Source organism: Falco punctatus, assembly GCF_963210335.1.
Source record: "Falco punctatus genome assembly, chromosome: 10".
Taxonomy (NCBI): domain Eukaryota; kingdom Metazoa; phylum Chordata; class Aves; order Falconiformes; family Falconidae; genus Falco; species Falco punctatus.
The window spans coordinates 32268140-32281885 of record NC_137590.1 but is presented as its reverse complement, the minus strand read 5'-3'; the positions used below and the strand labels follow the sequence as shown (position 1 = coordinate 32281885).

The 13746-nt window shown below is 37.6% G+C and overlaps 1 protein-coding gene across 9 annotated transcripts in view; it reads left to right on the top strand.

The window, feature by feature from the left end:
• PLEKHA7 (pleckstrin homology domain containing A7) overlaps positions 1–13746 on the top strand; it is a 160138-nt gene that overhangs the window by 104649 nt on the left and 41743 nt on the right. For 7 of the 9 annotated variants that reach the window (XM_080405488.1, XM_080405487.1, XM_080405485.1 and 4 more), the window contains 4 exons: positions 2716–2820; positions 4579–4651; positions 5848–5948; positions 12912–13090. In XM_080405488.1, coding sequence (XP_080261614.1) covers positions 2716–2820; positions 4579–4651; positions 5848–5948; positions 12912–13090 — 458 coding nt within the window. The other 2 variants (XM_080405486.1, XM_080405492.1) reach the window with 2 other exon arrangements.

Here is a 13746-nt window from a genome sequence, read left to right as displayed (position 1 = left end):
ATTTTTCAACACACAACAATGATATAAGAATATTTTAAATTAGGTAAAGACTACTGCAGTAAAGACAAATACTTTTAAAAATACACCTTTTCTTTTAAACTAGCTTTTATTCTAGCCAGTGGAAGCAAGGTGTGACATTCAATATCAGTCATGTTTTGTTTTATTCCAGAGCAGAATGAGATGATTAATACTACAGATGATATGAAAATTTCAATTACATAAAGCACCATAAAATTATTTTTTTTGTCTGTTATAGGTATTGTATTGGTATGAAATACATAGCCTTGGGCAAAATGTCCCTCTCCTGTGTAATAGAAATTGTTTGGTCTTTTGACCAAGTTGAAGGGTGGCTTTTGTATACTGTCGTCTGTGATTATTTTTTTTTATATAAATTAAATAAGGTCAGAGAATCACAGTGCTTCATCACTGACAGGGGTTCTGATGAAAATAACAAATTTAAACCCTACTGTAAGGCTAGATCAGCTATACTTTAACCGTTCCTTAGTTCATCCACCTTTCCTAGGATAAACATGAGAAAGAAAAGTTAGGAATCTAAATTCTGTACATTTTGTAAGTTGATTTCTGTTCAGGTGCAAAGCAGAGTTTTTTGATTTTCAGAGCCTTAAACAGTTTGGGCCTCCTATTTTTTTATTATTATTTTTTCTTCCCGTCGCCCTTGTAATGTAACTGTTGCATCTAACCCTTAGCAACAGTTTTTTAAAACCTTAACTGTGTTGATTACTTTTCGTTCACCTTAAATGTGTAGATAAAATATATAAGGAATGTAATATATTTATATTATAAATTTATAAATATATAAATATAAAAATATATGTGGCTTGGCCTGATGATCATAGGGTCATCCAGAGCTTGGCTGCCTTCATGATACATGTTTGTGTGTTTGTCTGCAGTGATATTTGGACACAGGTTCACAAGTCCTTTTTCGTGATTTTTTCAATAGCAGACACAGAATGCCTAGCATCATCTTCCTTCCTTCAGTGTCAGACTTGCTGCTTATAGGTCTGGACATGAGTTCCAGGAGAGATATGGGGATAACTGACGCGCCATGTTTTCACAAGGCTAGTGCTCTGCAGCCGGTTAGCAGAGTGCCTTAGCACAGGTACGGTGGAGAAATGGACCGGGACATCCTGGTGATCCCATCCTCACCTGGCTTTTATGGTGAACTCGTTCCAGCCAGCTGAACGGCAGGGGCATCTGTTCAGGAGCCTGGTGCTGTTTACAGTGTGCGGTGCCGAGGCAGCTGGGCTGCTTGTGTGGTCTTCTGTGCTGCCCTGGGCTGTGCGTTTGTCTTGTGCAGGCTCTTACGGAGGTGTCACTGCTAGGGAAAAGCCCACACTTGGCATTCTTCCCATCTCCCCAGTGTCCGGGGCATTTCACAGAGCTGACTGTGACATGCAGCTCACCCGAGTTCTCAGCAGCCTGAAAGCAGCATGCTGCTTCCTGGGAAACACACTGTGGGGAAACCACCTACTAAAATCTGCCCTTTGCTACCTCTGTACAAGTGTTTGTATGCTATAGCACCAAAGAAAAAGAGGATTATTTTTTTTTTCTTACTGATTACTGCTATTATCTTAACGCTGCATTAAGATGTATGCTTAGGTCTACTAAAGTATGTGAAATTCAGTGCAGATTGGTAAAGCCTGGCCTCAAAATGAACAGAATCCATTTAAAGTTATCATACATTGCTAGAATATTTTATTATTATGCATGCTGTCTTCTAGTCCAGATGTTGCCTGACTGGCAGAAGCAGTATGCTGAGAGATTTCTATGGTGTCATCCCTTGCATATGGCAAATGTGCTCATTTCCAGAGCTGCTGTTTGTCTGCAGCTGACAGAGCATCAGTACCCTGACCAGCTGAGAGGAGAGATTCAAACAAAGGAGAGACATGGTAGAAAGGAGACAGAGAGTGCACCTGGACAGCTTTTTCCTTGGAGAAGTCAGGAACAACTGTAAGGGTAGTTTGTGCACCTCAGGTTCCTAAAGCAATTGCAGTAGCAAACTGTGCTGAGATTGGAAAAGAGCAGGCAGATTATTCATCCAGAGAGTCTCACTGTCTTTTTCACAGACTGGTAGGCTTTCCTTGTTTGTTTTTAAAATAGTTTTGCCTGTGTGAGTCAAAACTGAGGTTGCAGTGAAACGTAAACCATTACCTAGTCCTTGTAATTTTACTTACTGCCATCTAGGTTTCCTCCTTAGCAGCATCACTCTGTCTTCTTTTGTTTGCAGGGTCGAAGTCCAAGCATTTTGTTAAGCTATCAATATTGTTTTAATTTAAATGGGGAACAAAAACCTAAACCAACCAAAAATACCTCCAAACAACGAAAAGCAAGAGTAGGATTCGTGCACACAAAATCCCGTACATGAGAGACTTGCATGCAGCTCTTCTAGTGCACCCAGAAATACTTCCCAAGCACATTAAAACTTCAGCAGTGCTGCCTTTCTGACTTGAGTCACCAGTGCTCCTGCTGTTCAGCTGGGAGCTGGCAGACTGTCCTGGCACTGATATGTTGATGAACGTGGAAGGATTGACTTTGCTATGTTGTAAATATCATTGTCTATTTACTTGGCCTTGAAAATGCTGTAAATACTTCATTACTGTGTAATGAAGTATGAATTATTGCAGTGAGGTTATTTGTAATAAGAAATGAGTCTCTGTCGTTTAAAAACCACTGCTACATTATACTTCTTTATAGGTTGTGAAGACTGGAAACAAAGTTCATAGCTTTGGAAAGAGGGATCAAGCTATCAGGAGGAATCCCAATGTTCCTGTTATAGTAAGAGGCTGGCTACACAAACAGGTATGGCATGTAATCAGCTTTTCTGTTCATATACTTCAGTACCATCAACAAATAAAATCAAGTGCCTTCCAAGTAACTGAAAAAGCAGAAGCTGGAATGTTGGCGATGCAGGGCAGCGCTGGGTACTCCCACAAGCTTCTGTAATGAGGGTCTGGTACTTAACTGTGAAAACCAAGTTTTGCATACAGTTTTGGTTCAGAAGTGGAAACAATAATAAATGAACATCACCATCATGGTTAAATGTTAAGCCATAACTTTGTTGTCTAAATCTGGTTATTTTCCCTGTTTCATCCTGCTGGCTTGTTACCGTGCTGATCTCAGTCTCCCTCAGGACGCACTATAAACCCAAGGGTGGCTGTGAAGGACCTACTCCTTCTGCTCACCTCTGCCCTTATACCTGGCAAAGGCTTAATTCCAACCCATATGCCTTTTGTTCTCCAGAAGCAGGAGGGAGAAAATGAAGGAAGATAGGGACCTGTTCACCACACCTTGCTGTCACCAAGACCAGTGTCCAAGCAGAGGCTGGATTGTAGGATTTCATTCAACAAACAGAATTTTGCAGCTGCTCCATCTTGAGCTCTTAAGCTGACAGAAGCATGTCCTTGAATGCAAAAAGTAAATAAAGCTGTTCGTTGTATGAGAATACTTCCCTGCTTCTAATTAGGGAGTTGGCATCCATCAGATTATCACCAGAGATCCAGCAGCTAGGTTTAGGGATGGGTAGGAGAAGGCTGAAATCTAAGGCACACGATTATGATTCTATATGTACAGAAGGGTGAAATCGCTGACAGCCATCTGCTTCCTCCTGCATGGAGAGCCGTATTCTGCTACCAGCTCTGTTGACATCCACTACACAAGTCCATTAGTTTTCAGGACAGAATCAGACCTAGGACACAGTGTGTGTTGACAGTATTGCAGCATGAAAAAGAAAAGGTAATAAAGTCCTTGCATACTTAATATGACTGCAGAAAGAAGAAGGGAGATAGTATATACAACATCACTGTGGCTATTGCATTTTGTCTTAAAGCCTGAAGATGCTTTCTTTGCTACTGGTCTTATCAAAGCCTACCTCAGCTGAGTAAGTAGTGCTTGCTCAGGTTACAGTCTGGCAATTTTGCAAGCTTCTAAAATAAATTTCTATGTAAATATTACTAATTTTGACAAGGTGGTATATATTATATGTAGATATAGATACATAGAGATCTCCACAGGCATATTACATTATACTTCATTAAAATTTGCACATTATGCACCCTGTTTTATTTCCTAAGGAATATTTGATTAAATTACATTTTAGGCATGAGTACCATATGGGAGATGGACTGCAGAATTATAGGGGATCATTGCCTGAAATGTGAGGTCGTACTTCACAGCTGTGTAGTGATTTTCATCTTGGTCTACAGGCAGTCCCTGCTGGAGTTCGTGCCATCCAGATGCATACTTTGTTTCTTTATGGCAGATAAATCTGTCTAGATAAAATATGCATTGGTTGTCTATCAGGTTAATCTGAATGCTCTTTGGGATGCGGGTTTAATTACTTAAGGAAAATTAGCAGTTTGAATATTCTTCCCTGATTATTTTATAGCTGGATGTTTTGCCTCTTACCTTTTTTAGTACATAATATTTTGCTAAAATATAAAACGCTTGTTTTTGCAATTAATACCATATTTAGGTAAACTTCTGGTAAACTACTCGCTGGTACAGTGTTGTGTGATAAGCTGTTAACTGTCCTTAAATGAAAACACATTTGCATTTCAGGATAGCTCTGGGATGAGATTATGGAAGAGGCGATGGTTTGTGCTTGCTGATTATTGTTTGTTTTACTACAAAGGTGAGTAGATACTAGCTCTTTCGACTTAGTCTGTAGCAGTTCACTTGTTCAAATCACATTGCAAGCATAAATTAATTGAACTCTTTGGATTAGTTATCCTGAGAAGATGCGTAGTGAAACAATTACTTATCCATGTCTTTAATGCACAGCAAATTTCAGGCCACAGTTGGGGAACAAGGAGTTCCTGTATGATCTTTTGCCACATAACTTATCTTCGATACATGCCAAGGTTTATGTTGCAAAACGTTTGGCTGCAATACCGGTTTAAGACTTAGCTGATTGCTGGTCTATGTTGTGTTACCTACTTGTTTGACCTTGCACAGCTGATCTTTTGAGAACGCACTACGACCAGATCAAAGCATTGGTTCAGCTTTAATCCAAGGGACAATGTAAAAGTGAGAACTTCTGAGTCCCGTATTTCTACCAAAAAAGGTAACATGTGATCACAGGCTGAAATAGCAATAGTAGTATTATGTAAGGTTATTTTTAAGTTTTGAATAGGGTGTAGTGTGGTACAACTTGGGGAAGGCATTACAGATTATGAATCTTGAATTCATATTTCTAGGCACTGTATTTCTGCTGCTGATCACTTTAGAGCCATCAGTAATAGAGGTTTCCTAATTACAGCAATTAGCGTAGATGTAGAATGCTAAATGGAAGGTCCATCATGTTATGCAGCCTGTCAGAGTTCATTTGTCACAATAAGCTTTATTCTTTAAGTGTATTTTTCTGTCTGAAACTGAAAAATCAACACTTGCAAAAAAAAAACTTCACAAAAACCAAACCTGGTTTTCTTCAAAAAAAAATCAGTCTTTTTTCTTTAAGAAGAAAACATTTTTCTCCATATATTATTGGTGTTGAGTCATAAAAATATTCAGGTCAGAAAGGACTTAGGAAGTGTCTAGTCCAACCGCCTGGTGAAAGTATGGTCAGGGAAGAAGCCAGCCTGGGTTGCTCGGGGCTTAATCTAGTCTGGCACGGAAAACCTCTGAGGATGGAGATGGCACAGCCTCCCTCGTTGGCCTGTTCTGCTGTGCTCTGTCCTCGTGAGGAAAATGCTTTTCCTTACATCCAGTCTGAACTGCTCTTCTTTCTGCTTAATGCCTGTTGTCTGTGTGTCCGTAAAGGAGAATGTATTGTTAACCCACTGAAAAGTGCAGTGAGTGAGATTCTATTTTTTTATTTTTTTTCAACAGACAGCAGAGAAGAATCTGTTCTGGGCAGCATACCATTGCCTAGTTACGTCATATCGCCAGTTGGACCTGAAGATCGCATCAATCGCAAGTTTTCTTTTAAGGTACAGTGAAAAAGCTTGTTAGCTAATTGTATTTTAAAATGTTTATTTGCATTAGAAAAGCTGCTGTTGTAAACAGAAACATCTTCTGCTTTCCTATATTATTTATTACTTTTTTCAAAAAGTAGACAGCTTTGTTGACTGCCTGTTCACACATGACATGTCAATTCATAAGCAGCAAAAAAAGTGCCATTCATACATCTGTTACAATGTCAGTGTCTTTACAGCTTAGTAAGGTGTCTGTGAGTAAAGATCTGAGTAAAGATCCTGTTTCTAAAATCAGAAATTAGTATTGGTAAGTTGTTCCAGTATTGTTTACACATTCAAAGAGAAGTTGTCTTTTTTTATTCTTTATATAGAGTACTATATAAAGTCCACTCATAGTGGACTGATGGTAGTTTGGTTTGGCGTTTGTTGTATTTTTTTAAAAGTAAAATAATCAGCTCAGTTCTCACAGTTGGAAGGTGACAGTGCTGTAGCTTCTGATGTTTAATTTCCTCATTTCAAGGGGAGTAAGAGTAACAAGGTTTTTCCCCCCTTTTTTGGGGGGGAGCAATACTTGTCCTAAGTGACATGTAAGAAAAAATATTTTTGTTTGAGATTGGTTTTGTAATGGATTGTGTAATTTACAGTTATTTTTGTTATAAAAAACTACGAAAATGGAAGTAAAACATACTTTTCTTCTTGACAGTGGAAAAACCTGGCTCCAATTGTTTTGTCTGAACTGCAGCACTAAGGCAAAGTTTATAAACTTCAGTGTATGTTGCAGTTTTAAATTCTACCAGTACTTGAAGCAGAACTTGTTTTTCTGTCAAGCAAATTAACTATGTACTTAAAAAAAAGGAAATTTAGAAATTGGGTTTTGATCAGGTATACTTTAGGAGCTCTAGAAGAAAACTTTGTTTAAATCTTTTCTGTGCTGAAATGACGAAGAACGTCTGCTCAGTTTAGACTTCCTTTTGCATTTTGGTTTTTTTTTTTTGTAGTGTTTTAAAACTGTAGACTGTCTTTTACTACTTTTGCTTCTGTTTTTGAAGTGGGTAGTGGTTTGACATTTATTAAACAAGTATTAACTTGGGAAATGTGTTTAAAAAAAGACCCAGTGCACTTTGGCAATATTTATTGTATTTTTTCAAATTCATTGGGCGTAAGATAGCAGGAGAAGCTAGAAGGGGACCTTCTTTTTAAGAAAAGCATTCCACTCCAATAATTAATGAGTGTAATTTATAGAGCCCTCCTCTCGTAGAGCCTTTTACTAGGAAGAAGCACATACTGAAAGAGGAGGACCCAGTGTACTTCTAGGCTTCTAACTCTCTTGAATGTTAGTGCAGGCTGGGGAAGGAGATAAGGAATGTAGCAATAGCATCTAGTTGCTTTGAGTTTAAAAAAAAAAATCTGCTTTTTATTTTATTGAAAGGGTGTGCAAATGTTAATCGAATGTATATTAGGATTGTTAACCAGTTTAACACTATTGGTGATAAGTGTATGTATGTATGCGTGTGTGTGTGCATGTACGCGTATGTGTATGTATATACACACGCACATATATGTAGTTTCCAAGCAGTATGTTCTATAAGCGAGCTCTCAAGTCACCACTGCCAAGTTGTGCCTTTCCTGTGGAGTACAATCCATGGTGTGATCATGATTAAATGTTTTCAGAAGCAAATGCAGACTTCCCCTGTTCTTTTTAGAGTATTATACCTATATGAGCTCTACCATGTCTTTAATCTGAGTCTTTTTCTGAAAATCAGTATGAGCCTGTAACCTGAGACTTTCAACATAGGGTTATTACTGAATAGTTGACATAAAAATAGCAAAAGAAACTTTATGCTAGAAATCTATATTAAAAAAACCTACAACATACATTTCATGTATGAGTTTGTTGGGCCAATCTTAACTTCGCTTTAGGTGTTTGATGATTGACTGCAGACTAGATGCTTCAGGTTCCTTTTGTTTAGAACCAGCTCCTAGGGTGGCAGGAAGATTTTGTGATTCCTGTCGCATGGACCCCATCCAACACTGATGTTCGGTCGTCATGGAGTGGGCTGTGGGCACAGGGCGGCAGGAGCACGGCCGTACTGGCATTCCATCACTCACCAGCCATTACCTTTATCTAATCTTGTCAGTACACTTCAATATCCAGAGCGCAGACGGACATTCTGTCTCGCGACGTAGTGCAGCCAGAAATAGAAAACAGAAGGAGATTAAGCCCAAAATAAAGATAAGGCTTTTTCACATTTACATCCTGAATGAGTGGGAGAATGTGCCATGTCACTTTTTACGTTTGGCCTGTCATTTATTCAGATTGTTGTAAATCCTCTGTTACAACAGAGGTATGGGCTTCCTTATCAAGTGGCTCTTTGAAGTAACAGTGAGGTTTTGATGCTAGAGAAGGCATCAAACTGCAAAAAAAAATCAGCATATTAGTTTGGGTGTTTTTGCATATGATGCAGTTAGAAGGTTTGTAAAACGCGTGCTCACTAGGATATATGTTAAACACTGCTAACTTAAAATGTACATACACCGTAGGAGTTATCAGAATTCTTTTCCTTTTAGCATCCCCTGAGGCCCAGCTTTAAGCTTTTGTGTTTCTCTGGGTGTTTAATAATTCCAGGCCTGCAGAGCTGCATTCAGGCAGGCCACATGCAATCAAAAACCTACTTTGAAGTGTGGCAGTATGTATGTGAAATTGTTTCGTTTAGAAACTCTGCTTTTAAGTATCTATCTCAACGATGTTTTCACATTGTTATTTTTGCTGTGACGAGCTGTAAGCTACTGCCATTAAGCTGTGTGACAGCTTTTTAGAACCCAGGATTCTTACTGCATATTTAGTTCAGTAGGTAACATCTTAAAGATATTTAATTAATCTAATTGCTATATTTTTTAATACAGTATTTTTTTGCTGAGAAACATGTAAGGGAGCACAAATCCAATGTATGGATTTTAATGTGAAAAAGTTTGTGCATCTTTAATATATAGCTGGATATACTCCCTGTGAGTAGTAGAGAATACAACAATTTTAGACATGAATAGTATCTATTTATGAAGGTTCATGTTATCATGGTCTCTTTAGAAGCCTCATTGTCCTCTGTCACAAAAGCTAATTTAAATTGGTCCTTCTATGTGTTAAAATGTATGAGAGAATACAGAATGAAAACTCATCTATATGAATCTGACAGTAATTCAAAAAAGAGAAACTCAGAAGGCTTACCAAATTTGCTGTTAAGAAAACAACAAAATTTCATGCAAAGACAATGTGTGCAAGTATAAGCTTGTATTTAGGTGCCTATCTTGGTACAAAATAAAGTTAATGAAGGACGTTCAGATGATCTTTTCAGAGGTAGGAAGTAGCATTGGAGACACAAATTATTCCTTTTTATTTTGATAACTGCCTTTTACATTTTTTCAAAAGTACACCCTTTCAGCATGAGGACATTCAGAGCCTAGGAAGCCAGGCCAAACCATTGCTTCCAGAAGATGCTACTGCAGCTTTTTTTTTTAGTATCTTATCATTATTGACACTCTTAAGACTTATTAATGGAAGTATCTGTTCATTGCTTAGACCTGCAGGGACCAGGGCAAACTTCTTATCTGTTTCTTTGATCTCACTGGTTTTCCTGAAAAAACCCTGATTTAGTTTGTTCCTTAAGATTCTCTGGATCATTGTTGCTTCCTTAGGCTCCCATATTGCTTCTAAAACTTCTCTGAGTCTGGGAAGTCAGGTACAGGAATGCCAAGGCCTATAAATTTGAGAGGTGTCATTTTAGACTTTGAAAGAGGGAAGGTTCTAGCTTCTAAAGTCCTGAAAAAACTCAGTGTTATTTGAGGGTGAAAGATGAGTTAGATTATAGTGTGCTGCTGTTGTGTTTGTAGTGAAGACTCAGACTACTATTTCAATTTTTGCTCAGAAATGGTCATAAATATCGAACTTCAGGACAAGGGAGATTTTCCTGTATGTTATAGCTTACTGAGAGGACTGACTTTGAAAGATTACAATTATTAGAAAGATGTTCCCTTCCCCATCCCTTTGTCCTATGAACTGTGGCTGCTTCTCTCCTAGGAATTTGGAATTATTGGAGGTGAGCAGAACAGCTCTAAGCCTTAGTTACTTTTAGTATAGTTTTTGTTAAGTATTTTCTTTGGAAACGTGAATCTTCATGATTTTAACTTGTTTAACCTTTTGTCCTTGCTTTGTCTTATTGATATGCTCTTGGGGTTTACTGTCCATTTCTCCTTCTGTGCATTATGGGAGAGAGACTGCTTTTCTTCTCAGTCTATCCACATTAAGGCATCTGAATGCATGAATAGGTACCAATATTATTTTTTCTTTGTTGTGTGTATGGTGTACGTGCGCGCATGTGCTGTGTTTTAGGCTTTTTAGTATGCTGTAGTCATCCTAATAGCTATTGCTTTAAAAAAATAAAAAGACCAAACAAATCCAAACCCGCTCACTTCTGTGTCTGCTAGCAGTGACTGCTACAGCACATCGGCACAAAGTGGCTTTCTTGCGTATAAAACACAGTACTAATAAATAACTGAAATATATTGGAATTTTCCTTTAACCGGTTGTATATGTTATGAGCGTCAGAATGTCATGTTTGTTGAGAATAACACACCACCTCGGTTATCCGTTCTGCAGCTATGAATGTTTATGGCCCTGATGGCTCCAGTCTCAGGGGAGAGCAGTGCAACATACTTCACATTTTTATACTGCTTTCACCTACAGCTTCTTAGGCAATGTTTCAGCTGTGTTCATCATGCACTGCTGGAAAACAACCTGAAAGGCAATGTTGATCAGGACGTACAGGGCAATTAAGACAGACAGCTGTTAAATCCATTTATTGATGTGTACGCTCTGCAGTTAGTTTTTTCAGCAAGTATATAACCAGTGGATGGTGGGGTCCCACTATCACCTGCAGCAGGCCACGTGTAATCTGATTTTCTGTAGGAGTCACTTCTGAATTCTAGCATCACGCTTCTATGGGCTCAACGTGGTCAGTGGAAGAACCCTTTAGTTATAAGGTTTAGCATGTAAATTACTGTTTTCCTTTCCATCTGGAGCTGCCAGTTTCTGGTCTCTTCTTACACTGGATGCTAACCATAAATTGCAATGAATCAAATGCTTCTAGATCATATTTGGTTTGACCATTTGTTATACTCTCTAAATGGCAAAAAAACCCAATAAAACCAAAAAATACTCCAACACAAAGAACTCAGCCAGGCAAACATGAAGAAAACCCTTTGATTCCTAAAAACACAATTGGTCAGAGCAGCTGTTTCATGTATGTAAGTCTATTTTCCTAGTGGGAAGGGAGAAGGAGCCACCTTGTATTCCCTTACTAGCCAACGCTGTTGGGAAGCAGAGACTCTTTTGAGCAGGAAAGAGTCTTGGAACTTCTCTGTGTAACCTTTTCCTCCTCTTCCTCCTTTCTCTATTAGGCTGCTTTGCTGCAGTCTCAGCCTTTCTACTGCGGGTTCTCAAAACATCCTGAGGCTTCCTTGCTTGAGGTGCAGGAGGGAAAGACCACGTTTCACCCATTTATAAGAACAAGCTGTGATAGAAAGGGATTAAATGTTCCACAAAACTTAAAGCACTCTAATAGCCAGCAAATGTTTTGCTCCTTGGAGATGTTGATACGAGTCTCTAAGATGATGGTGATTTGGGAAATTTCAGAGTAAACAGCTGAAATTATAACATTTAGGGAGGTGTGCCCCGGATTAAATAGCCTGGGTTTTGGCAAAACCATTGCTGTGTTTCTGAAGCCATCTGTGATTATAGACTGTTGTGAGGATTTTTTAGATTTGAGTATTGAGGGGGAGAGGATTTAATCAAAATAAAAAGATCTGTCATTTAGGGAAGATTTTTTTAAATATGTGTAACCTTTAAAAGAAAAGTTGAAAATAATTTCTTTTCCTTTTAAAAAACCCAACCCTATCTCAGCAGTGTTTCATGTCATCAGCTTTTTATCATCATTATCATTCATTCATTCATCATCACTTGCATGTGATAGCAGGTTTAGTTTTATAAAAAGTGGTTTAAATTACCAATTTTATTTTGATGTCATTACGTGAGTTTTCCAGCAGAGTATACTGTCTTCAGTTTTTTGGAAAGCGAGGGGATGCATCTCTCCCTACTAATCTCAAGCACATCAGTAAAGTAACTTTGAGGAAATGTAGTTAAGTGTTGCAGGACTGATAAGAGTTAGTAAAATCTATACTATTGCTTGTACAAATGTGGATGAGATTTGATTGAATTTAACTAGTCTAGAGTTACAAAGACATTCCATATTGAGTACTGAATATAGAGGAATTTTGAAGTAACTTTAGTTTGCAGTGGAATTTCATGGAGTATTTTGGTGAGCAGAGATACTTGTCAACATTTTATGTGCTGTGATAATTCTACCAGTATTACTAACTTTATCAGTAAGTCTTGTGATTTTGCAGCTAATATAAAGGTTCAAGTGCACGCTTTAACCAAAATATCTTAACAGCATTATAATCAGTTCTTAAATAAGCAGTTTAATTGCTTGAATTTTAAGATTTCTGTCTGTGTTTTGTCTGAATAAATTGCTTTATTAAATGACCTGGGAAAATTGGCTTGCTCATGCATGTCTCGGAGAGAATTTCTTTAATTTGTTTTGTATGGTATTTATGGCAAATTAAATACATTAGTTAAGAGAAAATGAAAAGCTGAAATTTCCTACTATGAAAAACAGAAGCACTGCGCTTTTAGCTTAATAGTGCGAGAAAGAAGTAGAGGAATTTCAGTAAAAATCAGAGTGTGTCATTTGAGTTTGCTACACAGTGGCCCATTGTGGCAGTGTAATAATTCTACCCTAAATTCAAGAAACAGTCGAACAATCTGGAAAGCTTTTTAAAAAGATAGCAGGAAAAGTTACAGGAGCTTTTCTGGGGGAAAAAATGAAAGGACTGTCTAACATTCTTTTCTTTTCCTTGTTCTTACAGGCTGTTCATACAGGTATGCGGGCATATATTTATAATAAGAATTCTGTTATTGGCTCTCAGGCAGAGCATTCAGGGATGCGGACGTACTACTTCAGTGCAGATACCCAAGAGGATATGAATGGCTGGATCAGGGCTATGAATCAGGCTGCTCTTATGCAAACACGCTCTTCACTAAAGAGGTAAGTTCAATAGACGAAACTGTTAGCTTTTAAAAAAAAATGTTTTATATATATATGTAAAATTTTAAAATATATATATATAAATAAAATCAGGTTGGGGGTGATTTCTGAATGAGATATTTATAAATGTGTGCATGAAAGTAATTCCCGTTTTAAAGAAATAATTATTTCTAATTTATGTTCTACTGCAAATCAGTTAACTAACCTTAATTAAGAAAACCTGGTGTTTGGTATTAGTGTTTACAAGCAAATTGTGTGCCCACATTTACTGACATGGATTAATTTCTGTATATATTTAATTTTTTTAGGGAATTTCAGTTAAAAAGTTACAGATTTTGTGAGCAAATCCATACACCTGCAACAGCCAGTTGGCAGCCTTGAGGGGAGATAAATAAAAAGGAAAAGTCAGAAAAGTGACTAGTTGTTTCAAATGAGTGTTTAGAACTGGGATTAAAATGCTGTTAAGATGGAAAAGAATGTTAAAGATGAGTAAATCATGTGTTTAAAGTTATGGATATTGACTAATATATGCAGGTGTTAACTGTTTTTTTTGTTGGTTTTGTTTTTTGGTTTTTTTTACTTTGGTGGCCTTTACTACTTGTAAGAGTGTTTTATATTTTTCTCCATATAGAAGAAAAGCATTGTTAGAAAAGAAG